Source organism: Rhinolophus ferrumequinum, chromosome 3 (assembly GCF_004115265.2).
Source record: "Rhinolophus ferrumequinum isolate MPI-CBG mRhiFer1 chromosome 3, mRhiFer1_v1.p, whole genome shotgun sequence".
In the NCBI taxonomy this organism is placed as follows: Eukaryota; Metazoa; Chordata; class Mammalia; order Chiroptera; family Rhinolophidae; genus Rhinolophus; species Rhinolophus ferrumequinum.
Genome location: NC_046286.1, coordinates 1,627,791 through 1,652,939, shown reverse-complemented (window position 1 = coordinate 1,652,939; position 25,149 = coordinate 1,627,791). Strand labels below are relative to the sequence as shown.

Sequence of the window (25,149 nt, the reverse complement as noted above, 5' to 3'; positions counted from 1 at the left end):
AAAACTCTTTCCATCTGGAAGAGGACCAGTGCCAGGAGTGAGGAAGATGAAACATTCACTCGCTCAACAGGAATCAGCCAGGTGGTGCCCTCGCTCTCGATGGGCAGGTCCTTGCTCCTGGGCGCTTACACTCTGGGGGAGGACACAGTGGACAGACGAGCATTTCACACCAGTGCTATGAAGCGAGAGTAAACGTCAGTGAAGTGATAGAAATTGGCATCAGGTGAGGGGACAGGAAAAGCTTCTTTGAGGGGATGTTGTGCTGAGACCTGAGGGGTGCGGAGCCAGAGGGCGCGGCCAGTGGGAGAGTGTCTGCAGGGGGCGGGCGGGTGGCAAACGCAGAGGCCAGAGCCCAGGAGGGAGAGGGAGGGAGGAGCTGCAGCGAGAGGCCAGACAGGACACTCTGAGTCGGTAGAAAGCCCTCGGAGAACTTTTTAAACTGGGAAGTAGCCACACAATTCGATTTACATTTTTAAAAGGACTGGTTGTGGGTGTGGGGCAGGATGGAGAGGCCAATTAGGAGGGTGTGGGGGAGGCTGGGACAGAGGGAGCTTCCGCATGGCGGGGGAGTGGTTTGGCTTTGCGGTGAGCCACAGAGGGACAGTGGTGTCCCTTACTGCGGAGAGACCACGTGGGGAACAACTTGGGGAGAAAGTGGGTTCTGTTTTGAACATTACTTCTGAGGTTCATTATACCTGCAGGCAGAGTAGTCCTTCCTGAGGGAAAGTTCTAGTAGGATCCCTGAGAGACTTAGGCAAGACTTAAACTAAGACCCAAAGGAAGTGGGCACAGAGTTGGAGCCAAGGACCAGGGGAGGAGGCCAGAGGAGCAGGAGGAGATTCCAGAGGGAGGACAAGTCTGGGATGACAGGGAGCTGAGGCAGCCTCTACCTGGGCCTCTGGGCCATGACTGATGGAATCCGGTCTGAGGTGGGCAGAAAGAACCAGGATGTCCTCATTTCCTTCCTCACGTGCAGTCAGCCTGGGTGGCTGTCACTGCTCAGAGGCCCTCTGTGTGCCTGAAGAAGGCATATGCTGCACAGCAGCCTGCTTGGTTCCTGAGGCAAGTGGAAGTTCTGAGCCCCGAGGAGGAGGGCTCAAAGGGACTGACAGCCCCTGTGCCCCCCACCCCATTGTCCTGCCACGGCCCTGTAATTCTACTGCTTCCCCACGCCTGGTTGCTCTCATTCCTTGACTTCAGTGGCTTCGAGGAATGAAAGCTGGAAGTCTGTGGTTATGGCAATGACAGGTGGCGCTGATTGCTGCAGGGTGTGTGTGAGGAAGACATGACAACAAGGGTGGGGTGACCCAGGTCCAGGTCACCGGTAATGCCAATGCCGTGTTGGCTGGGTCCTGAGCTGAGGGACGCCAACCTCAGAGGTTACACATCAGCCGGGCCTTCCAAACGGGTATGATGAGTTAGGTTCTGATTCCTTTTGTCACTGGGCTGGCCCCACCCCAGAGATTCGCCGCCTCCTCTCCCATATAAAGCCTCTTGGGCTCCCCAGGCATCCAGACTGAGCCCACCCCTGGCTTTGGGGACCAGGAGAGAGCCATGATGCTCAGCTGGAAGCTACTGGGGATCCTGGTCCTTGGCCTGTACACCGGAGGTGAGCTGGGGACAGAGGCCAGGAGTGCAATTTTGGGTGACGGGGAATGGGCAAGGTGAGAGGAGGGTGCCCACTAAAAAGGAAGGGGTGAACTGGATACACAGGGAGGAGGAGGAGCTGGCGATTCATGTGAAGGGAAGAGTTAAGGGGCTGCAGGGGGTGCGGGAGCTGCGTGTAGTGCAGAATAAGTGATTGCTGCCTGGGCTGTGGACCCATGTGACGATTCAGACTAGAATTCAGATGTGTGGAGCTGAGGGCTGTTAAGGAGGGTGGAGGTCATTGTAGAGGCGGGGGCTGGGTGCCACATGGGACCAAGGTGTGGACCATTTGGGGGCTGCAGACCAGCATTGCGGCCATGCCAATGGGCTGTTCCCAACCAGAGTTGGATGGAGCTTATTTGGGGGGAAGGTCCTTTCAGTTTAAAGATCAAGTTAATGGTTCAAGACCGTTTTCATGTCATTTTAAGATCACCTTGGTATTTTGCAAATATGTGGGGAGCTCTTTGACAGTTACTTCTGAGCTCTGTTTGCGGGGTCAGGTCAGGCTGCGGTCAGTCCCAGATGGGCTGCGCTCCCTGGGTCTGTGGCTGGGCTGGGGCTGGATCTGTCCCTCACCACCGCTTACCGTTCTCCTTCCTCCTCTATAGGCGTCTCGGGCAGTGGAGACCACCCCTCTCCCCCACCCACAGAGGCTGGAGAGGAGGGCTCCCCAACACTGCCTCAGGGTGCCCCAATCCCTGGTAAGCCTTGGCCAGGGGCACCCCCTCTCTTTGAGGACCCTCCCCCTCCAGGCCCCAGTCGTCCCTGGAGAGACCTGCCTGAATCTGGAGTCTGGCCTCCTGAGCCTCCTAGAACTGACCCCCCTCATCCTCCCCTGCCTGACGACCCCTGGCCAGCAGGACCCCAGCCTCCAGAAAACCCCTGGCCGCCTGCCCCTGAGGTGGACCATCCGCCCCGGGAAGAGTCCAGATAACCGCATCTCCAGAGACAGCCTGGGCCTCGGGGCAGAGAGCACCCACGCCCATCTCTACCTTCTGATCCCCTCGGATTCTTCCCAGTGTAGCCGAACTCCTTGATTCTCTCCCTCATTCCTTCAATTGTATTCTGAACCCTGAATGTGTCACTCGCAATATTTTTCTGTCCCCTCCTGAGATCCATACTTTGCCCACACATTTCCCGCTCTGGTTTTTTCTGACGCCTGAGCGGGCACCTCTCCCCGGTACCTGCCTCCCACTTCCTCTTCCCCACCCTGGAGCTCCTGGGGCCCGGCGGGCCGCTCGCTGTTTTCTGCTGCCCCCTGGTGGCCGACGGCTGGGACCGATCAGGAGACTGATGTGCTTCCATGAAAGGGAAAAATAAAAACCATGTTTTCTTAATTTTGAATCTAGGCTCCTTCTTTGCCAGTGATGAGGTCTTTGAATATGCAGATGGCCCCCTCAGCCGCACTCCTACGGAGATCTGGAAGTAATTTGAGTTCCTGGCTTCCCCATATGCATCAGGATATGGAGCTCAGCTGAAGGGGACTGTTAGACTGACTCTTAGAGTTACAAGGACATTCAGACCCACATTTCTTACATCCTGGGACCCCTATTTGAAGAATTCTCATTCTTTAATAGCTTATAGTTTGCAAAGTCCTGGCGAAACATGAAAACGTTCCAGGGGCATGTGCGCAGGACCAAGTTTTAAGGGGATCAGTTTTCACAAATATATATACGCCCCCTCCAAAAATGAATCTGCCGGAGAACCGTGTTGTCCTTTCCACCTGCTTCCAGTAACAAGCCACCCATCTCCCAGGAAACAGGAGCTGGACTAGTCAGGGGAGGCTTCCAGGAGGAGGATGCAGCCTAACGGCAGGCTGCGTGGCCGAAGGACCAGCTAGGAAGGGGCAGACCCGGGCTTCACACGTTGGCGTGGGCGGAGAGGCTGCGGGGAGGTGGGGGCGACCCCTCCTGACCCCCTCTCCCACGCACGTGTGCTCCAGCCACCGCTCTCCTGTGTGCTGTGCCCAGCTGCCTGCGAGTCCTTCCTCTCCGCCAAACCTTTCTCCATGCTCCGCTCCCCACCCCTACCCTGTGCCCCAGCGTTCTGGATGCAGCTGTGCCTGAAACTGATTCATTCCTGGCTGTCCTCGCCTCCTAGGCCCCATGCTCTTGGAGGCAGAGACTGTTCTGCACATTTCTTCTCAGACCCTTTCACCATTTTGGTGCCTACTGACTCCCAGTGTGCTGTCACTCACCGCAGCTCACCTATGTTGGCTGCCAGGACTTTGCCAGGTGCAAAAAGTGCTGGAAGCACCTGGAAATGTGTCTCCCCTACACTCCTCCCGACGCACCCCCAACCCAGGCCTAAATGGACTGACAAATATGGGGCTACCCCGTTCCTCTGAGTCCAGGCTACGCTCCATGAGACTTTGCTTGGCCGCTTCCTTTCCAGGTCCATGTCCCCACTCCCCTTCCCTCCTCCTCACCCTCATCACTTTTTAATAATCCCTTTTACTTGAATCTTTGTCTCAAGATCTGCTTCTAATGAATCCAACCTAAGACACAAAGTACAGTTCGCGACAAAGCATTGCAGCTCCTTTGCACTGCGATGTGCGGTGTGGCCACTGTTGTCAAACGCCCAACAGATTAAGTTCTCACTTAATTTGCACAAGAACCCTATTGTTATCACTGTTTTGGAGAAAAGAGAAACAGGCGAGAGAGGTCGTCCTGCAAGGTCACACAGGGGACAAACGGCAAAACTGAGGTTTGAATTAAAGTCTGTCATATGTCAATGTCTCTGATTTTAACCACTACAGTTTTCTATCTCTTTGTTCATCTGTGTAACACTTGACATGAAATGCAGTGCCTGGCTTTCATGGACACTTAATACATGCGTTAGTCAGTGTTCTCCAGAGAAACAGGACCAATAGAACAAAATAATGGAGATTCATTGTAGGAATTCGCTCTCAACATTGTAGGGCCTGAGGCAGTCGCATGACCTGCCTTCTACAAACTGCAGACCCAGGAAAACCAATGCAGTCATTCAGTGTGAGCCTGAAGGCCTCAGAATCGGTCCCAGGCCAAGTGGAAAGGCCAGGAGTGCGGCAGGTGATGTCCCAGCTCAGAGGGCAAATTCGCCTTTCTCCACCGTCTTGTTCTATTCAGTCCTCACAGACTGGATGCCGCCTGTCCACTTGTGGAGGGTGGATCTTCTCTGCTCAGTCTACCCAATCTCTTTCAGAAACACCCTCACAGATACACCCATAAATACTGTTTTACCAGCTCTCTGGGTATCCCTTAGCCCAGTCAAATTGACAGAGAAAATTAACCATCAAATAATGTGATTAATGGCTGAATTCATTAATGGGTAGTCGGCCTGGGGCACGACTACCCACCGTGACCTGCCAGTTAGGAATTTATGATTTATTACAGCACCCCTTTTTTGTCCACAAAGGGAAGAAAGAAGTCTGTACCCCCTCAAACTGACCCACAGCAAGCTCCCAAGTTTGTTGCAAATGGAAAGGGGAAAGTGAGAGAAAGGAACTGAGACCCTGATGTGTCCCAGGAAGAGTTAGGGCTCTTACTGTTTTACTTAATTTCCACAATATTATGTTGGTTTTCATGTCTTTCTCCCCTTGTAAAGTATGAGCTTCTTGAAGGCAGGAGTGTGCCTTGTCTGTCTTTGTATCCCTTACTTCTCTCCTAGTTCCTGGCTCAGAAGCTGTTCAATAAAGCAAATTACTAGCTCCATTTCACAGATGAGGGAACTACTGCTAAGAGAGGTGTTACCTGTCTGAGACATAACACAGTGCCAAAGTCAAGAGTGGGTGCAGGACTGCTTGGTTCCAAACCAATTTTTCCCAGTTTGACACAACAGGTGGGTGAGTGGGAGAGAGAAGGGGAGGCGTGAGGTCATTGGAGATTTTAATACCTATTAATAGGCAGCAGATTGGAACCCAAACGAGCTGTGTTTATTAGCTGGGGAGGAGACTGAGTGGGACTGGAAGGTATGGAGTGTTAGCACAGGGGAACCCATGGCACCACTTATGCACTCAGATGATTCTTTCCCACCTGCCTCCGCTGACCTCACTGAGGAGTGCCTGTGGTGGGGACACTGTGGCATCTTATGTCAACATGGAGTCATAGATTAAATAATAGAATAGGATCACAGACTTAAAGAACAATAGCTCAGTACCACGGACATGTCAGATAGTCAAATGCTTGGCCAATGAAAGAAAATAACCTAGACCGAGTACCATGGTATGATCTAATTATGGAAGCTGAGTTACCTTGAGAAAGCACCGGGCACAGCCCTCAGCCTTTGGGTGGGCGAATAATGTCTTTGGACCAGGTGGAAGCGATGGTTGTCTGCTCTTTGTTCATCCATTTGCCCAAGCGACAATCATTTATTAAGCATCTACTGTGTGGGGTGCTGGGCGATGATGACAGTCCCTGGAAGGAGTTTCAGTCCTCCCTGCCCTCAGGGAGCTCTGTGTCTAGGGAGGAAACAAACATGTGAATCGTGGCAACAATGTGTGCTAACAGCTGAATTAGAGAGGGGCACACCCAGAGGTAGGAGCCAAGGAGGGAAGTCTAACTCCTCTGCCAATCGCACATTTCAAATTCATTTGACCAAAGTCTTGCTTTGGTATAAACCTAATCTCTCTTACTGTACATTTCCTCCCTCTGTTCTTTAATTAAGTGCCCTCCGGGTGCCTGGCACTGGCTCAAAAGCTTGTTGAATTAAACCAAATCGGCCTCCCGAGGTGTTTTCCTCCTAATATCCTCAAACTGTATGGCCACTCAGCTCTCCCTTTTGCAGCGTAATCTCAACTCCTGTGCTGGGGACAGACAGGATAGTGTAGTGGTGAGAGCATAAGACTGTGATCTGAGTCTGTCCCTATTCTGCCATCCGTTTTCTGTGTGACCGTGGGCTGTCACTTAAGGGGATTTCTTTCATCATCTCTAAATTCCCTCTTAACGCCGAGAGCCTAAAGTCCTCGTGGGTGCCATGCTCTACCACCAGAGGGCGGCCTGGAGACTCCGCTAAGAGCTCTCTCCTTGCCCTTTGCCTCTAAATCACCCTCCCCCCCCCACCCCCGCCGCCTTCCGGCCCCACCAATGCCCTTTAGTCGCCAGCGTGACCCCTCTAAGGTGAGTCAGGCACCGGAGGTGAGGCGAGACAGGGCCCTCGGGAAAATTCGGGCACAGACGGCTTGGCCAACTGGTCGACACATTCGTTATTTATTCTTTCCTTCATTGATTATTGCGTTCTTTCCATGAGCCACGCCATGTGCCCGAGCTGTGGATACAGCACTGCGTCACAGAGAGGAGGGCCCGTCTCTTGGGGCTCACCTCCTAGTAGAGGAAGTGATGACAAACAGATGCATACAGGCTGCATGTAATAGAATGCCATGTCCTGATGATGAGTGCTAGGAGGAAAAGTAAGGCAGAGGGAGGAAATAGTGAGGGTCCGTGTGTGGGGGTGGGTGTAATTTTAAATAGGAAAGGCTGGGAGGGCCTCTGAGATAACCGGCAACAAGAACTGAATGAAGTGAGGCAGTGAGCCAGGCCCTGGGAATATCCAGAAGGAGAGGAAACCAGCAGGTTGCTGTAGGGTATAGCACAGGGCTTCAGGATTCCAGGCAAAGCCCACACTGGGGAGGCATAGTCTTAACCCCCTGAACTGGTGTCTGCAGCAGCAAAGGACGGATAATAACTTGTGCCTCCTAGGACCGTTGAGAGACTCCAGATAGGTCCCGCACGTGCAGACGTGTGAGGAGCTGATGGTGACACACTGACAAGGAGTTAGTGTCCCTCTCTGGTTCTAGTCCTGGGGTCCAAGAGAACAGAGTTGGGCATGGGATGCCAGCCTCTCCAATAGGGTTCTGTTTTCTGGTCGCCTCTGTGTGCAGGTGCTGGGGACTCACTGGGGGATAGAAGATGCTCCCTGCAGGTGAGGAGCTGTCAGCCAGAGGGTTTAGACAGGCCAGAAGGAGAGGACATGGCCCACACGGAGCCCCTCCCCAGAAGCTCTGAGGGCCACACCCGACTCAGGAAGCCCTCCTGGCAGGTCCTTCCAGCCTCTCCCAGAAGCACATTCAGACCGTCCCTCTCACCCTCTCCTGCTCAGTCCTCTGGACTGATGCAGAAGCCAGGTCCCTAACTCTGGGTGACCAATAGCAATAAACAGCATTAATAGTCCCATGGTAGGAATGACTGATAGGTGAGCGTAATGAGCAGACAGTGAGCGCTGCTTTTCCTGGCACTCAGTCCACAGAACAGAGCCGAGGAAAAATATTAGTGTTACTCTGAGAGCTAATCACAGCCTCTGTGTTCACCTCCTCACAAGACAAGAGGGCTGGTGGCCAAATCAGATGTGGGGTAAACAGAGCAATGAAGTCTTAGGCCCAGACAGCATGAGCATGACAGCCACTCAGCTGACGCTGCTGTTGCCCGGAGGGAGAGTGGGGGAGGGGTACGGGGGCAGACGGCCTGGTGGGCAGAGCCCCCACCTCCCAAATTCTTCCTCTTTAGGAGTCACTGCCTGAAGATGCCCCGGGCTCTGACCCCAGTCCCCTGAACGTCTTCACTGCCATGTCCCAGCCCAGCGCCCCGGGTCCCTGGGAGGGTGCCAGCGGAGCTGCTAAGAGGGCGAGGACAGGGCACAGGACGAGTGAAAATGGAAGCTGACCGCCAAGTCCCAGGAGGTCAGCCCTAGAGGAGGCTGACGCGCCTGCACGCCGAGTGGAAAAGGAGGAAGGGTAGAGCTGAGTATACACTACGCTATCAAATGTTTTGGGGGGGGGCACGGAGGTCGACAGCCCCCGGAGCAGTGATTCGCAGCTGGGGCGACACACTGTGCTGGCTGGGACTCTCGGAGAGTCACCCAGATCCCATCCGTAGCATACTTAGCACTGTCTCACCCCACCCCCTGCGCCGGGGGACATCCCAGGACTTCCTCTTCGTGGACACGTGGGCTCTGCTACTTGTTAATGGAGGTGTGCTGTGTCCCTCAGAGAAAAGAGATCGTTCTGTGGAGAGAAGCGTGGCTCATGGGCGACAGTCCCCCAGGAGCAAGGAGGGCGGCACCGACCGACCCACGAGAGAGCACGGCTGAGTGGCTCTGTGTCAGGGCCAAGTTCATGTCCTGCTGCTCCTGCCCAGCCGACCAAGTGTTCCTGGAGGCCAGGCCTTGGCCGTCCGTGGATCTCACCCCGCACCTCCAGTGGGCTTTGCACCAAGTAGATGAGGGACGGAGGGTGTGGAAACCAGAGAGGAAGAGTTTTCCACAAGAAGGTGGAGAGGGGAATGGTGGCCTGGACACATCCATGCCACGTGCCTCCCATGACTACGTGCCTGGAATTCAATGAACAGCCATATACTTTGCCCACTGCCATGGCCCTCCCAGTCCAGGGCCAATGGTTTCTGTTGAGGCCGCATGGGGGCTGCACAGATAATGTGCTGCAGAATCTGTTTGAGAAGAGAGAGGACAAAGAAGTCGGGCCAGGCAGAATGTGGATTCTGCCCTTGATCGATCATCTACACAGGGAAGAAGCCACAGAGGCAGGCAGAGAGAGAAACTGAAACGGGTGAGTTCCACCAGTCACATGGGCGTGCCTGGGCTAACGAGGGTCCACCTGGCACGAACTGGTGGGAACTCCCACATACACACGTGTCCTCTCCTTCTGTGTTCTTGGTCACAGGAGGGACCAGGTGGAGAGTGCAGATGTTACAGGCCACCCATCCCACTACAGGACAAACAGCTTAGAGGCAGACCCTCCTGGGAGTGGGCCAGGAGCGTCAGCTTCCTATATGAGGGAGAAAACGGTGATTGCAGAAGAGACAGATCACCACAGGCAGCGGGCGTGTGATGGAGAAGGAGGAGGGGAAATGCCTTCACCAGCTCAGAGCAGAGAGAGGTCCTGAGGCTCATGACCTCTCCACCGCTCCCCACCACAGCATAAGCTCCTCTTTCAGGCTTTTTCTCTTCCTGTTTTCATCACTCCTTTTTTCTCTCTCTCAAGCCTAAGTCTTAGGTCTACCAAGGACGCCTCTATGGAACACTGGTCCTAGAACTTCTGTGTTGACTTGTAGGCCTGTGGACGAAATGCAGAGGAGAAAAGCTTGAGTGGGAGGGACGACATGCGCTGTTGACTTGCTCACTTAGGACTTCTTAACTTTCGAGACTTGGATGACACACAAGGGATTTAGCACACATTATTACAAGGTTTGAGGAACCTCTGAAGTCAGTCCGGGGACCACTGCGGTTAATTTATGGCATAGTGTTAGCCGAGGAGAGGAAGGGGACCTACATGGGCTTTGGAGTCCAGCAGGCTTGGGCTTGAGTCCTTTCGAAACTCTTTTGCTTGTTACGAGCTGGTTTGGGCAAATAATTTAGATTTAGCTTACTCATCTATGAAATGGGGGAGAAAAAACACTTACCCTACAGGGCTATTGTAAGGGTTAAACCCCAGAGCACATTTGGAGAACCTGGGAAGGTACTGGCCCACAGTCAGCAATCAGGAAATGGTGCTTCTCTCGCCCCAAGCATCTCTCCACTGCTCCCAACTCAGAACCCTCAGTTCCCTGGGCCCCCCCGCGTGTACTCCATTTCCCCTCTCGCCATGTAGGTGTTGCAGAACACCTACAGTGCTGGTCCAAGCAGCCTTGATGTTCCTCCACCCACTGTCCTCTGCGTATGTGCTTCCCACACCAACCCAAACCAGCCACTCCTTCTAAATGCGCCCTCGGCGCAGCCCGGCCCTGAGTCTCAGCTGCCTGCTCCCTGCTCTTCTCTTCATTCCTCAAGGCCCAGGGAAAGTCCTGCCACCTCCGGGAAGCCAGGTGCCTGCCCCCTTCCTCCACACCAGCTTTTTCCATGTGCTTTGTGCTCCCAGCTGGACGGCAGCTCCTTGAGGGACAATTCGTTGTCTTCCTTGTTGCAACTTCCAAAGCAGGACTGTGTACAATGAGCCAGTGCCAGGTGCTGGACACAGCACAGAGCCACCCCCCACCTCCCTGCCCCCATGGCCTGGAGGGGATGCGACCTGCTTTCTTCCTAAATAAGGGCAAGGACCCTGAGCTCTTGCCTACGGAAGGCCCATGCTTTAAGTTTGGTTTTCTCTGGTGGGTGGGTGGGGTTGCCCTGGGCCACCCACACTCTCTCACCCAGTCCATCCATTGGCTGGGTACTCGCTGGCAGGATTAGGGGTGCTGTCACTGGGGAAAGCAGCAGACAAGCCCCGTCCCCCACCCCGCACCACTGTGGGCACTGGCTGACTGGTGAGCAGCCAGAAGATGGCCTGGCCTGAGCGACACTCAGCCAGTGTCCCTTCCCTGCCCTCCTGGGCCCCATTAGCTTCACATCTGTGCTGCCTGCGCTGAGAGAGGGTTAATGGTGAGCAGCAGGGACACAGCAGAGCACAACACTTGGAGCAGGTGGTAGGATGGAGGGGGAGGGGGCAGGAGGGTGGCAGTTGAGGGAGGAATGCGGCTGCACACCGGCTGCGTGGGTGGCTGGGGATCTGGCGAGAGGCCCGGAGAGACTGTGCCTCCACCAGCACTGGCTGTCCTGGCCAAGGGCTGACGGCACTGGGAGGACGGCAGGAAGGAAACATGACAGACGTTACCACCTGTTTGTGCTCCACCTGGCAGGCCCCGCCGTTCCTCCCCATCTCGCCACCCACAAGGCTCCTTGCAGCTCTCTTCTCTCGGCCGCTCCCCTCCCTGCTTCCAGAGCCCCCTCCCGCCTCCGCTTCACCTGTAGAAGAACCAGTAGGGCCTGAGAGTCTAGGGAAGGAACACACGTGAGCAGGAGAGGCACCGAGGAAGCAACGTCATTTTCAATAGCACCCTATGTGCACAGGGCCGTGTCTGCTGCCTGTAGGGACTGGGGGGTGGGGGGCAGAGGACATTTGGCTAGGTGAGCTGGGCTGGAGCCTGTGCACAGACAGCCTGGGGCTTGGGGTGAGCCCATCCTGTTTGCTTCCCCCGCCCTTTCCGGGGAGGACACAGACAGGACACTGAGGCTCCACTTGCTGAATGCCTGAGCCAGGAGGGCTGCGCCCTTGTCCCATTTAATTTTTCTGATAATTTCCCATTTTATATTCACACAAATCTGCAAGGCAGGCATGATTTCAAATATTCCCATTTAACAGATGAGAACATTGATGGTCAGAAAATTTTGCGGACGTGCCCAAAGCTGGGAGGTCCGCTGGGACTTGAGCCAGGTCGTCCTGATTCTAAAGCCAGTGTTCCCCCCACCCCGTCACACACTGCATCAACCTCTTCAGTGGATACTGTCCTATTACTTCGTCTCGTCCTAGCTCCCATGGCCACTCTTCCTTCCCGCTTCCATTTTGGGAGCTGGCAGAAAGTCAAGGGCTAGACTAGATGGTAACCACTACTTGCAAGTGGCTATCATATTTGAATGAAGTAAAATAAAAAGTTCACTTCCTCTGGTTGGTTATAGTACCCTATTCCAAATGCTCAGTAGCCACGTGTGGCTAGTGGTTATTAGCACAAACAGGACATTTCTATCATCGCATAAAGTCCCGTGGGCAGCTCAGGGCTGCGTGAGAGGCCGGCAGGAGACAGGGAAAGGAGAGACCTGGCAAGAGCTGCAGAGGAGCCTTTGTGAGGAGATGGGGAGCATGGAAATGGGAGCCTGGGCAAGGGGAGCAGGGAGAGGTCTGGGTGGGCGTGGGGAGCGGAGAGAGCAGCTTGACCTGACTCCCAGGCGCCTCCCTCCGATACTGATACTCTATTACTCTCGGCAATACTAGTGAGCAATTAGTCGGCTGGGGTGGGGCCGGGGCCAAAGCAGGAGGGAGGGGATGCGATGGAGGAGGAACCGCCCCCTCTAAGAGACAGATACCCGGCTCTGGTCCTCCAGTCCTGCCTGGGACCCATCAGGGACCCCAGATTCTGTAGGCCCTCCTTCACTCTCCCCACACACGAGCTGGCTGCTTCCGGATGCTCATTCAGGCCCAGGAGCCAGCTAATGGGCGCAGGCCGCCGCCTTTCCAATTAGCCCTGTCATGCTCTGGCTCACCCACTGGAGTCAGGGTCAGCAGCGAGGGGGAGCGGCTGGGAGTGGCCTGTGAGTAACCGAGGCCCAGCTATGACAGGGGTCCCCAGCCCAGGCCTCTCCCCAGGCTGAGGCCCTGGTACCCAGCACCCCCCATGTTGTCCCCAGAGGCCCCCAGAAGGGAGAGGTCAAGTGGCTGGGCTTTGGAAGGCAGATTCCTAATTTCTGAGAGGAAAAGGCTCACTCACTGATGGAACACTTGATAGGCGTGTGGCAGGCATGGCATTTATGACCATGGGGCACTGGGGTGGGGTGCAGACCCTTCTATCTGGAGGAAAAGGATGGATCTGAAGGGAAGCGGCAGGTCCAGCGGCTGTGGATGGGAACCTGGTGGGGCTAACCAGGCGGTGGGGGTGGGGGCCAGAGCAGGCAGCCGGTGGCGGGCAAAGTTGAAATGCCCAGGTCTGTCTGCAAGCGGAGGGAGGATGGGGAGTGGGACAGGCCAACACAGGGAAGGTGGGAGGGTAAAGGAGCCATGTGACGGCCCAGGGTGAGAGTGGCTGCCCCAGAGTGGGCAGCCACCATCAGGGCAGAGGGCCTGGTTCCAGGTGAGGCAACAAGGAGCCGGGCAGGCCAATCAGGGTGCGTGGCCACGGTCCCCGCACTGCAGCCACCTCTGCCGCTGAGTAGGCAGATGCCCTGACTGATTACTTCAGCTCCTCCCGGCCACACCAACTTCCCTCAGGCACCTGCCCGCCACCTCTCCTCCCCTCCCCAGTGACTACTGCCCAGAGAATGTCCAGCCCTGCCATAAAGGCCCAGGTGTCCGCCAGCTGCTCTCAGTCAGAAGGCCACACAGTCCACGATGGGCTCCTCGCAGGCACCCCGGAGGGGGCGTGTGGGAGGGCGAGGGATGATGGCACTGCTGCTGGCTGGTCTCCTCCTGCCAGGTAGGAGGCTGGTGGCCCTGGGAGGACGGACGGAGGACGGGAGGGGGAGAGGAGGGATGCGGACACCAGTCCGGGGAAGGCTGGAGGGATCGGGTGCTGCGAGCGCTGCGTGCTGCAGACTCCAGGAGAGGACCCAGAAGGGGGAGGGCGGGCTCTGGAATCTGATGCTGGAGAGTGGGGGCTGCTCCTCACTGCCTTGTTACTTCAACTTTCAGCGCCTCAGTTTCTGAAACTCTAAAATGGGGTTAATGACAACACCTAGCTTGAGTCTCTCTGTGTCTCAAGTTAAATAATGTATGACAGTGCTTTGAAAATCCTAGAGGGTTGTATAAAAGTTGGTTGTTGTTATTAGAATTCTAGAAGATGAAGACTGGATATTTAATAGTCATAATAACTGCTACCATTTATTGAGCCCTTTTTCTGTGCCAGACACTGTTCTGGCACTTTAAATACATCAGCACTTTGGTCATTAGCGGAGCTGAGAAAGAGATTTGTTATCCCAGTGTGCACATGAGTACACTGAGGCTCGGAGAGGGTAGGAAAGTGGCTAAGAGCACAAACCAGAAGGCAGCAAAGCTGGATCCAAACCCCAGGCTGGGCTACTCGCGGTGCCCTTGCCCATGACCCCGTGGGTGGGAGCAGAGGAGGAGAGCAGGAGGCAGGATGATTAGTGTAGCTGGATGAAGGGGCTGCAGGAAGAGTCGGGGTTTGGTGTGGAGGGGGCCGCAGAGAACTTATTTTGAGGAAAGAACGGGGACATCACAGATTGTGGAGACCTGGTTGTTGGTGGGCGTATTTGAGGAGGAGTGGCCGTAATAAAGCATAATGTCTAGAGCTTTGAGTTTTCTAAAAGCCCCTTCCACATAGACTATCACATTTAGTGCTCACAGTAACGCTGTGAGGATGGAGGACAGATTTGGCCTCTCCGAATATATAAACTAAAGCTCAGAGAGGTTTCCTAACCTGTAGTACGCGGCTTTGTCCATGCCACTTAGGACAAGAAAGGGTTCAGGTGGGCAGCAGGGGAGGGATGGGGGTAGGTGAGCCTGGGGCCAGGAGCAAAGGGTCAGTCAAGGAAACAGGTGATTCTATGTCTTCGAGGGAGATACAGACAGGAGCCACCTGGAGACGGGGGGTGGGGGTGGGAGGGGAGCAGTGAGCAGACAGGTGCTCACATGACGGCTGGGTGGAGAGAGAGAGGGAAGCTGATGGTGGTCGGGAGCCTTGCAGGAGGGTTTCATCGTGGTGCTGCTGGGCTGGGCCAGGAGAGAAGGGTGGCTCAGGGGGCGGTGTCCTGTCACTCTGTACCAGCAGGTTCTGAAGCAACAGTGGGTGACCCCACATCCTGGCCCCCACCCAGCTTTCCTGCATGGGCAGCACTGAGATGGGAACAGATTTCCATCCTTCACCCAAGCCTGGCCTCTCACGAGGAAGCTGGTGACCGAATCATAGTCCTCAAGTGCCCCACCCTCTACTTCAGTCCCTTTGCCACCGACTTTGTATGTTCTCAGCGTCTCTTTTGCTATTTGTCCTTCCTTTCTCAGTCTTCTATTGTTTTGTCTTGTGTCTCTGTCTGTTTGGTCCCATGGCCTGGCCCGGCGTTTCTTCCCTGGAGACCTCCTCCCCACCTCCCAGAGTCCCAGTCTCCTTGCTTGCTGTCGCTGGGGCTGTTCTTGTAGACCGTTTGTCCTGCTCTTCTCCTCCCTCTTGGCTTCCTTCCAGGCCTCCCACTGTGGGGTCTCATTTTCTTTTCTGGTAGATATTTGGCCCTCCTTCTTATCCCCTTTCTCAGAACAACGAAACTGCCCTTAGTCTGCCATCTCCTTTTCCTTTAGAGACAACAGCCAGTCTCCCTCCCTTTCCCACCCCAGACTTTCCCTGGCCTCCTCTTGGGAGAAATCAGAGTGGCAGGTGACTGAGATGGGCCTGAAAAGTAAGGGAGAAAGCCAGGCCTCTGGGCCCTTACTAACCACGACTTTCCTCCCCAGGGACCTTGGCTAAGAGCATCGGGACCTTCTCAGATCCCTGTAAGGACCCCACACGTATCACCTCTCCCAATGACCCCTGTCTCATTGGGAAGAGTGACTCCAGTAGCTTCAGTAGCCACAGCGGCTCCAGCAGTTCCAGCAGTTCCATTTCCAGTTCCAGTGGCTCCAGCAGTGGCTCCAACGGTGGTTCTAGTGGTTCCAGTGGCTCCAGCAGTGGTTCTAGTGGTTCCAGTGGCTCCAGCGGTGGTCCTAGTAGTGGCTCCAGCAGTGGCTCCAGCAGTGGTCCTAGTGGTTCCAGTGGCTCCAGCGGTGGCTCCAGTGGTAGTTCCAGCAGTGGCTCCAGCAGCTCCAGTGTCGCCCCCGGTGGCTCTTCAGGATCGTTGCTATTTAAGCCAGGGACAGGGTATTCCCAGAGCAGCCTCTCCTCTGGGTCTGGCTCCAGTCTGCACGGTGCAGCCAGCTCCTCCCAGTGGGGCAGCAGCAGCTCCCACTCAGGGACTGGCTCAGCTCTACCAACCAATGATGGTTCCTCCCGCTTGGTAATGAGCTCTTCTCAGTCTGGAGGAGGCTCAAGCTCTTCTGTCTCCCAAACTTCTTGGATGTCCGGCAGTGGGGGCCAAAGGGTCAACTCTAACTCACACCCCTGTAGTTCAGATGTCCCTGACTCTCCCTGCAGTGGGGGGCCTATTGTCTCACACTCTGGCTCCTACATCTCCAGCTCCCACTCTGTGTCAGGGGGTCAAAGGCCAGTGGTGGTTGTGGTGGAGCAGCACGGCTCTGGTGGCCCCGGAGTGGTTCAAGGTGCCCCCTGTAGCAATGGTGGCTTTCCAGGCAAGCCCTGTCCCCCCATTACCTCTGTGGACAAATCCTACGGCAGCTATGAGGTTGTGGGTGGCTCTTCTAACAGTTATCTGGCCCCAGGCATGACCTACAGTGGGGGCAAAATCTACCCTGTGGGATACTTCACCAAAGATAACCCTGTCAAAGGCTCTCCAGGGGTCCCCTCTTTTGCAGCTGGGCCCCCCATCTCTGAGGGCAAATACTTTTCCAGTAACCCTATCATCCCCAGCCACAGCTCTTCCAGTTCCAATATCTACCAGTCAGGAGCTTCCTCGGCCATCGTGTTCCAGCCAGTGGGCTCTGGCGGGGTCCAGCCCTGTGGAGTTGGCTCCACAGGCCCTAAGGGGCCTTGCTCCCTCTCCGATTCTGGAGTCCACAGCAGTTCTAGTGTTTCCAGCAGTTCTGGTTCATCCTACCATCCCTGTGGCAGTGTTTCCCAGGGGCCTTGCTCCTCACCAGGCACTGGCTCTTTCAGTGGCAGCTCCAGTTCCCAGTCCGCTGGCAAAATCATCCTTCAGCCCTGTGGCAGCAAGTCCAGCCCTTCTGGTCATCCGTGCATTTCTGTTTCCTCCTCGACATTGAGTGGAGGTCTCGATGGCTCTCCCCAACCTGATCCCTCCGCTGGTGCCAAGCCCTGTGGCAGCCCTGGAAAGATGCCCTGCCGCTCCATCCGGGACATCCTGGCCCGGGTGAAGCCTCTGGGGCCCCAGCTAGCTGACCCTGAAGTTTTCCTACCCCAAGGAGAGTTACTTGACAGTCCATAAGTCAGCTTTTGCAACACACATGTGCGAGCACACACACACACACACACACACACACACACACACACACACACACCATTTTCTAGTTAGAAGTCCAGGGGCTCAGGCAGGGGTTGGTCCAGCTTCCCCCCCCTCCCAGAAGGCCTGTCTGCTTCCTTCACTGCCCGGTGTGGCAGACTCTCCCTCGGCACGTCCTCTTTCTCCGTCTCCCCATATTGTGGACTACAAAGACCTTTCCTCATTCTCTGCTACTGCTTAGATTCCCATTCTATTGCAGCACCCTCCCCGCCAGATTCCCTATAATTTCCTCTGCCATTTCTTTGAGATAGTACAGTCCATTGGCTAACCCTGTCCATTCAGAGTCTTGACTGGGAAACTCCTGAAATGTCCCGGAGTAACTCTGATACTTGGGAAGTCATCCTCTTCTTTTTCCTGTTGACAAATAAAGAACAGTCTAAACCATTATCTGAAAACAATGACCACTTTTCACTGACCTCTCTGCCATCTGGTCAACCAACATGATCTGCTGCTGGGTTCTCACACTCCCTCTCCCACTCCCACCCTCCACTATAGAGCTCACCACACCCTCTGTGAGTTCCCAACGCTCCTCCTTGCCTGTCAAGGTCTCCGTCTTAGTCCCCTTTCCTGGATGCCATTTCTCTCAATGCTCAGATGCTTCCCTGTGTGAGGGAGATACCAGGGCATCTGTGGAGACTGGAGCAGGCTCCACGCTCTCTCTAGATCCTGGACAGATGTCTCAATAAACTGTGTGAACTAAACGTTGACTTTTTGCCTTCTTGTAGTCCTGTGTCTCCTCTTAGGACCTGGGTGGTGTTCTCCTATGCCTCTAGAGGTCCCATGTCCCCTATTTTCATTCATAAGTTTGCCCAGTATTACTCTTATACTTTGCAGCTCCTCCCACAAAGGAGGAAAGTAATAAATGTTTGTTGAGCTGAAAGTAGAGGTTGCCTGGTCTCCCAGATCCTTTGTCCCACTTCCCTCCTCTCTCATTGCTCCAGGAAATCCATTCTCTATTTCTATTTTCTCCCCATTCACCTGGGTCCTCCCCATTCCCTATAGAGAGTCCTAATTATTTTCTCCTCTCCCCACCCAAGCTCTTCTCCTCTACCATCAGTCTGCCTCACCTTCTAGATGCCATCCTCTCTGGGAGTCCCAAGTGTTGATTTCCTGGGTTTCAGGGATACCTGGAACCTTGGGAAAGCTGGGACACAACAACCTGGACCAGATTCCTGGTGAATGTAGGCGCATAGGCAGGCATTATTCTGGGAGCTGGGGGTGGAGATAGTAAAAGACAGAGAGGATGAGAGCATAACAGGGAATGTAGCCAAGCGTGGTGAGTCACCAGCCTACATAAAAATGTCCCAGTCCGTAGAAGAACAGAGCCAAAGGAATCCTCTCACCTCGACATTCTTTTTTTTTCTCCTTCTTCCCCGTCTCCCCCCCTACCTTCCCCCCCACAGCCCCCCCCCCCCATTCAAGCCACTGTTTCTCGGTCTAGGTGTGTAGGACACAGCTCCCTGGCCCATGCTGGTATTAGGAGCCTTGCGCTCCCCCCGCTGAGGCAGTCGGTCGCTGGTTGGCCGCTCACAGCAGCCCACGGCAGCTGATGGTAGCTCCCACCGGCTGCGGGCCACTCACGTTGGCCACCGGCCGCTCATGGCGGCTCACAGCAGCCCAGCTCCAGGGAGAGCTGTTGTTCACAATCTTAGCTGTAGAGGGCGCAGCTCACTGGCCCACGGGGGAATCCAAGCAGCGACCTCAGCGTTTGGCGCGCAGCCTCCAACGACCTGAGCCACCCGGCCGGCCCCACCTCTACATTCTTGCTGCCTCTGCTGTGGTTCTGGAGAGAAAGCTGTGGGAAGTGAGAGAGAACAGAGCACTATAGTGGAGAAGGGGAGATGGCCTCCATGGGAGAAGAAAGAGGAAGTGGAGAGGGTGGTTAGGGCCATGTGACTATGTCCTGGAGACAGGCTGAGGAGATGCTGACGTCCAGGAAATTCTCATATCCCAATGGAGGGAGAGTGGACATGCTTGTCGCTATAGGCAGGGCCTTACCTCAAAGCAGAACCTCTGCTTGGCTGCAAAGGAATTCACCCTTCCCTAAAATTTAACCCATTCCTTCCTATTGGGATGGTGTCAGCTGGTCCCAAATGTAGAACTATTGTTGAAATTCTAAGTTCCTAACCAGCAGAAATGTTTTCCATTGATCAGAAATGATCTGGGGCAGCTGAGCCAACCTGCAGGGTTGACTGAAGATGGAGGAGGGCTCCAGGTCCATCTTGTTTTTGTCATCACTGTTGAGTCACCCTTGGTCTGGCATCTGGCCCTTGGACTGCAACCAATGACAAGAATTGAGGCCCTCAGAGACTTTGTGGGTCACACTACAGGAGGGTACAGACCCTGAAGTGGGAATTCCTCCAGTCTCTGGTGTGGTCCAGGTATAAAGCTTTTGCAAAACGGGTAGAGATAACCCCAAAAGGCCGCTGCTTTCCACCATTTGGCCTGTTCTGAAGAGAAGCTCTTCACTCTTCGAGTAGCTAGCCACCAGTGGACAGGATGAGGATAGAATAGTAAAATGTAACCGCTACTATTTAGACTTCATGCAACCAGGGAAGCCTCGTCTGGGTGTGTCCCTGAAGCAACAGAAAGAACAAAGGCATTTAAACACTTTTTTGTTGTAAAAATTTCAAATGTACTTAGAAGTGGACGAAATGGTTAATGAATCCCTATGCTCCATCACCCAGCCTTAACGACGATCGACTCATGTTCATTTGACAAAAGCATTCAAACACCCTCCTCTCAGTTGGAAACAACTGCTCTCTCGCTCAGTATTTCTTATAGTCTGTGGACACATTTGACCATCTGTGGTAGGCAGAATGGTGTCCCACCCCAGGGATGTCCACATCCTAATCCCGGGAACCTGTGAACATATTAGGTAACATAGCAAAGGGAAATTACGTTTGCAGATGGAATTAAGGTTGTTAGTCAGCTGACCTTAAATTAAAGAGATTATCCTGGATTATTTGGGTGGACCCAATATAATCACAAGGGTCTTTAAATGTGGAAGAGGGAAGAGGAAGAGAACATCTGAGTGATGCAATGTGAGAAGATCCTGCTGCTTTTGTCACTGAACATGGAGGAAGGGACCATGAGCCAAGGATCTCAGGTAGCTTCTAAAAGCTGGAAAACACAAGTGAATGGATTCTCCTCTAAAGTCTCCAGAAAGGAACGCAGCCCTACTGACACCTTGATTTTAACCCAGTGAGACCGGTGCCAGACTTCTGATCTTCAAAATTGTTAGATAATAAATTTGTGTTGTAAGTCATTACGTTTGTAGTTTTTTGTTATAGCAGCAATAGGAAATCACTACACCATCATCTCTTGAGGATGGGAACCAGATCTGTTTCCCTAGATACAGGGTCTCATCTAGGACAGCCCTTCAAATGGGAGCCACCTCTGTACCCTAGAACCTCCTCCAGGTTGAGGTCAAGGCAAAGGACCTATGTGGATGCATGAGAAAGCGTTGCTGGGAAAGGATGATCTGAATCCCAAAGAAAAAGAGAAGAGAACCAAGTGTTTTTATTGTGAAGAGGCAATGAAGAGATTGGGACTCTAAGGGTGAAGGTCCCTGTGTGCTTGGTGCAGGGAGCCAGGGAAGGATACGGCTGGCCACCAGTGATGAGCTGTGAGCCAGGACACCTGGGTCAGTCAGGTAGGGGCGGGGAGCTTGACGAAAGGAGCCCAGCGGAAACACCCAGCTTCCCTGGCACATTGAAGTGGCACCTGTTGCCACAGACCACATTAGGAATGAGGGTGGAATGTAGAGATTTATTGTCTCCACAACCACTGGCCCAGCCTGTTTCTGCTGCCCCCACCCCACTAACAGGATAAAGGGCTGGCTGTCTTGGAGCCAACGGAGATGCTAGAGCTCAGTAAGATGCAGGGCTGCGTGGCGGGGAGCCGGGCTCCTCTGGGCCTGCTCTTGGTCTGCCTTCATCTTTCAGGTATGGAGGTTGTGTTGGTCCTTGGGCAGGAGGGGTCTGGGGGCCCCTTAGGGAAGGGGTAAAGGCAGGACGGTGTACACTTGGGTCCCTGGGGGACGTAAGAGTTGGCTTTGGGGAAGTGAAGGGACTCAAAGCGAAGGGAGTCAGGAAATCAGTGAAGGAGGGCTTTGGGTCCACTGGCTGCCTCCTCTTCCTTTTCCCTAAGGCCTCTTTGCCCGGAGCATCGGTGTGGCAGAGGAGAAAGTTCCCCAAGACTTGGGGACCAACTTGCCTCTGCTTGGACAACCTTCCTTGACCGGACCTTCCAACTCCAAACATCCTCAGCCCAAACCAGACCCTGGGGACAATGATTTAGCAAGGCTTCTTCTGAAGCCCCATGCTTCCCCGTCAGATGGCTCCCAACCAGCAGGAGGTTCTGCGGTTCAGAGGTGGCCCCCTTCTGGGGGGCTGCCCTCCGTGGGTTCCTGGCCTTCTGAGGATCCTTGGCAGATGATGGCTGCTGCAGCGGAGGACCACGTGGGGGAAGAGCTGCCCGAAGAACTGTCTTTCCTGTCCGGTGCTGTTGCCCGCCCTCTGGGAGGGGGTCCTATACCTGCAGGGTCATCTGCATACTCTGCAGGCCCCTCACCTGAGGCTTCACTCCTCCGCCGGGACCCTCAGTCTAGACAGCCACCCCGTTCTAATGTGCTGGGAGCTCAGGGAGAGAGCCTTGCCCAACGCCCACCCTGGTCTCTTATCAACAGGATTCAACAGCCACTTCGGCCAGGTCACCCCTGGGGGACCCTGAGTCCCAGTGTGTCCTGGGGAGGTGGAGGTCCTGGAACTGGATGGGGAACAAGGCCCATGCCACACTCTGTGGGAATCTGGGGTATCAATAATCGATACCCAAGTACCAGCTGGGGTAACATTAATCGGTATCCAGGTACCAGCTGGGGGACTAGTAATGGGTATCCGGGTACTAGCTGGGGGAATATTCATCTTTGCCCAGGAATTCATAATCAATTTCCTCCCAGAGTTCTCCATCCTCCTGGCTCTTCTTGGAACATGCCAGCTCACTTCCCCAGTCCTCAAAACCCTGGGTCACAGTGGGGTTAAGAGAGTGACAGGGGGAACCCTATGCTGGAAGTCAGAGGAGGGAGTCCTGCTCTCTCTCCTTGCAGTGTGAGCTAAATAAAGATCCAGTCCGCATGTCTCCCAGCACCATCTCCACTTCTCACTGCCTCCCGTGCTCCCCCCATGCCGATTGCCAATAAAACACAAGCAGTTATTGAATCTGCTCCTTTGCAGTGTCTTTGCTTCTGGGTGCAAACTGAAGTGAGCTTTGTCCATCCTATTTTCTAGCCATCCGCAAGTCTCTCTAGGGACCTCCAGACCTCTCTTGCTGTCCCCATCCTTTGCAAAAGATCAAAGCCCAGGTGTTTGGAGGTGGAACCACATGGTCTCACCTGACCAGGTGGGAAAGCTGGTTTTAGAACTGTCCTGGAATCTGACAAGGGAAGGAAGGGCAGGGGGCCTAACTGAGATGGCACCTGTGGCAGGAGGGAAGGATGAGGTCCAGGAAGTTGGCACCAGGGCCAAGTGGGGAGCAAGTACCCTTTGATTCACAGAGAAACAATCAGAGAAAGTCTTTTGTGTGCGCTTATCTTTTCTTCCCTGGGAAGTCAAGCTTCTTGGAAGCCAAGGATGCATTGATCTCCTCCCTTACATGCATCACTTGGTACATTGTGCCCTAGACAACCACAGACTTTGAACATTTGCTGAATAAATAGCAGACCTCAATAAAGGGAGAAAGGAAGGGGAGAGAAAAACCTTGGAGCCCACAGTCCTACCTGCAATTGCGTTTGACGGTTTTATTCCCAAATGATGACGCGCTCTCTCTTCATTTGGTCACAATATCGTCTCTGTGCCCTCCCTTTGGTTTTCCAAGGAGCTCAGCATTTTTGTACAGAAGTGGGAGTGAGGTGGGGGAGGGTCATTCTAAGAAGCACAGAGGGAAGTAGTAGTAGGAGCGGCTGGGGGTAATGGGGTTTCCAGAGGGGTGAGCATCTGGTGGCCCCGTGCCTTTCCCTGTGCAGTGCGTGTACTTCACTGAAGTGGTCCTGGTCTACATACCCTCTGTACAGCCTGGGGATCTCCTCGGGTCCTGGGAATTGGGCAGGTTGTGGGGGAGGAAGGAGAAGGAAGATAAACACCAGAACTGAAGGATGGGAAGCTACCTGCCTGAGTGTAAGGTGGGTGTTCTCAGAGAAAATTCTCCTGTCCCAGTGTCGCCGTCAAGCTCCATCCTGCACGGAGAACCCCTTTTTGGGACACCTTCCCAGCAGCAATCAGTTCTGCTTCTCTCTCACCTCAACCTCCCCCCCACCCCCGCCGCCCCAATTCCTTCCCACTTTGGACTCATGGTTTCTCCCTGTCCTGGTGCTGTGGTTCTGTTTTCAGCACCTGTCTCTTCCACAAGTCCAAGCTCATTCGCAGGCTTGTGGTCTCATTTGCCTCCGTCCCTCTTTCTGGTTTCTGACCCCTCCCCCCCCCCCCACGGGACCGGGACTTTGATCACGGTGGACCCCCAGCACCATGGACAGTGTCTGGACCAAGCTCTGCACTTGGCAAACGCTGAGGGAACTCTCAGAGCGTCCTTTCCTTCCACGTCATTCCTGGGCCACAGGGCTGCGCACAGACACTCATCTGTTCTCCGGCCTGGTCCTCCCACAGCCTCACTGACACTCCCTTACAAGCAGCCCAAATCCCTGGTCAACTCGTAACATTCCATCACTTAGCCCTCGTTACTATCCGTGAGGAAGGTGTTATAAAATGAAGACACTGAGGTCCAAAAGGATTAACCAATGTACACAAAGTTACATAGCTAACAAGTGACAGAGTCAGTGAGTCAAACCTAATTTTTCTCATTATCTGTCCAGGGAGTGTTCCAGTACAATATGCAATTAACAAAAGCCCATCTACGTTTTGCTGAGCACCCATACGTGCCAGACTCTGGACAGGGTGCTTCCACACACCCCTCCCACTAATCCCCGCAACAATCCCATTAGGTAGGCCTGCTGAGCCCATTGCACATGTGGAGACACTGAGGCCCAGAGAGGGAAGCGAGCCGAGGCTTCCCCAGCGGTAACACTGAGCCCAGGGAGTCCGTGCTGAGGGAGGGTCCTAGGATAGCTGTGGGCAGCCCTGTGAGGGGGCTTGGCCTGAAGGACAGTGTGAATTCCTGATGGGTCAGTAATCTGGGACGTCACACAGGTCCTGAGGCCTGCGGTGGGAGCTGTTGCTGGTTTACTGAACTTGCCCCGTTTGTTAGTGGTTAATTGGTGGGAGAGGTTGCTGGAGTCACAGGAGTCGTGTCTCCTGTCCTAGGAGGAAGGTGCAGCAGCAGAAAGAGCACTTGTCCAGAAGGTAGAAGACAGAGGTCCCCCTTCTCTGTGCTCACGCAGGCTTCTTTGCTGTGTCAATTGAGATAACTCATTTACCTCTGTGGACCTCAGTTTTCTCATCTGACAAATGGGATGAAAGCAGATGTCCCATATACCTCCCAGGGTGGTTAGGAAGTTTGACTAAGGTAAGGATGAAGTGCACTGGAGACTGAAAAACTGAGCAATTGTAACAGATTGATTATAATGCCGGGTATTGCCCCAATGAGGCAGCGCTGGTGGGACCATATGGAAAGACAGTTCTCAGCCCCACAGCGGGAGGCTGGTCTGGTGCAATGGCTGCAGTTGGTTATTAAAGTTGGTTTGATGTTTCCCACTGGGAATCACACACAAGAAAATTATTCCGAGGTCAAGAAGGGAATGCTGGCTTCTTATTTAAATATTTCCTTCTTCAAACAGTGTTCACTCAGATGTTTTTCACTTAGACACTCTTGGGTGATAATAATAGCTTCCTTCATCATATATTCACCATGAATGAAGTGTATTATAGGGTTATTTCAATTTTCAGAACAATTCTAGGATGT

The 25,149-nt window shown here is 54.2% G+C and overlaps 3 protein-coding genes across 3 annotated transcripts; all 3 read left to right on the top strand.

Moving 5' to 3' along the window:
- Positions 1-714: 714 nt before the first annotated feature.
- On the top strand, positions 715-2,920 carry PSORS1C2 (psoriasis susceptibility 1 candidate 2). The gene is made up of 2 exons (XM_033102632.1): positions 715-1,609; positions 2,256-2,920. The coding sequence occupies exons 1-2, from the start codon at positions 1,555-1,557 to the stop codon at positions 2,579-2,581; spliced, it is 381 nt and encodes a 126-aa protein (XP_032958523.1). The 5' UTR covers positions 715-1,554; the 3' UTR covers positions 2,582-2,920.
- A 10,500-nt stretch (positions 2,921-13,420) lies between these two features.
- CDSN (corneodesmosin) lies at positions 13,421-17,939 on the top strand. The gene is made up of 2 exons (XM_033102567.1): positions 13,421-13,571; positions 15,560-17,939. Exons 1-2 carry the CDS (start codon positions 13,487-13,489, stop codon positions 17,161-17,163), a joined length of 1,689 nt encoding a protein of 562 aa, XP_032958458.1. The 5' UTR covers positions 13,421-13,486; the 3' UTR covers positions 17,164-17,939.
- A 3,171-nt stretch (positions 17,940-21,110) lies between these two features.
- C3H6orf15 (chromosome 3 C6orf15 homolog) lies at positions 21,111-22,280 on the top strand. Its single transcript, XM_033102606.1, has 2 exons — positions 21,111-21,185; positions 21,391-22,280. Exons 1-2 carry the CDS (start codon positions 21,119-21,121, stop codon positions 22,278-22,280), a joined length of 957 nt encoding a protein of 318 aa, XP_032958497.1. The 5' UTR covers positions 21,111-21,118.
- The last annotated feature ends 2,869 nt before the right edge of the window (positions 22,281-25,149 follow it).

Excerpts from the sequence above, each read along its gene's own strand:
- PSORS1C2 (XM_033102632.1), top strand. The coding sequence starts at position 1,555 with ATGATGCTCAGCTGGAAGCTACTGGGGATCCTGGTCCTTGGCCTGTAC. Across the intron at positions 1,610-2,255 it reads CCTTGGCCTGTACACCGGAG|GCGTCTCGGGCAGTGGAGAC; the intron begins GTGAGCTGGGGA and ends CCTCCTCTATAG.
- CDSN (XM_033102567.1), top strand. The coding sequence starts at position 13,487 with ATGGGCTCCTCGCAGGCACCCCGGAGGGGGCGTGTGGGAGGGCGAGGG. Across the intron at positions 13,572-15,559 it reads GGCTGGTCTCCTCCTGCCAG|GGACCTTGGCTAAGAGCATC; the intron begins GTAGGAGGCTGG and ends TTTCCTCCCCAG.
- C3H6orf15 (XM_033102606.1), top strand. The coding sequence starts at position 21,119 with ATGCAGGGCTGCGTGGCGGGGAGCCGGGCTCCTCTGGGCCTGCTCTTG. Across the intron at positions 21,186-21,390 it reads GGTCTGCCTTCATCTTTCAG|GCCTCTTTGCCCGGAGCATC; the intron begins GTATGGAGGTTG and ends CTTTTCCCTAAG.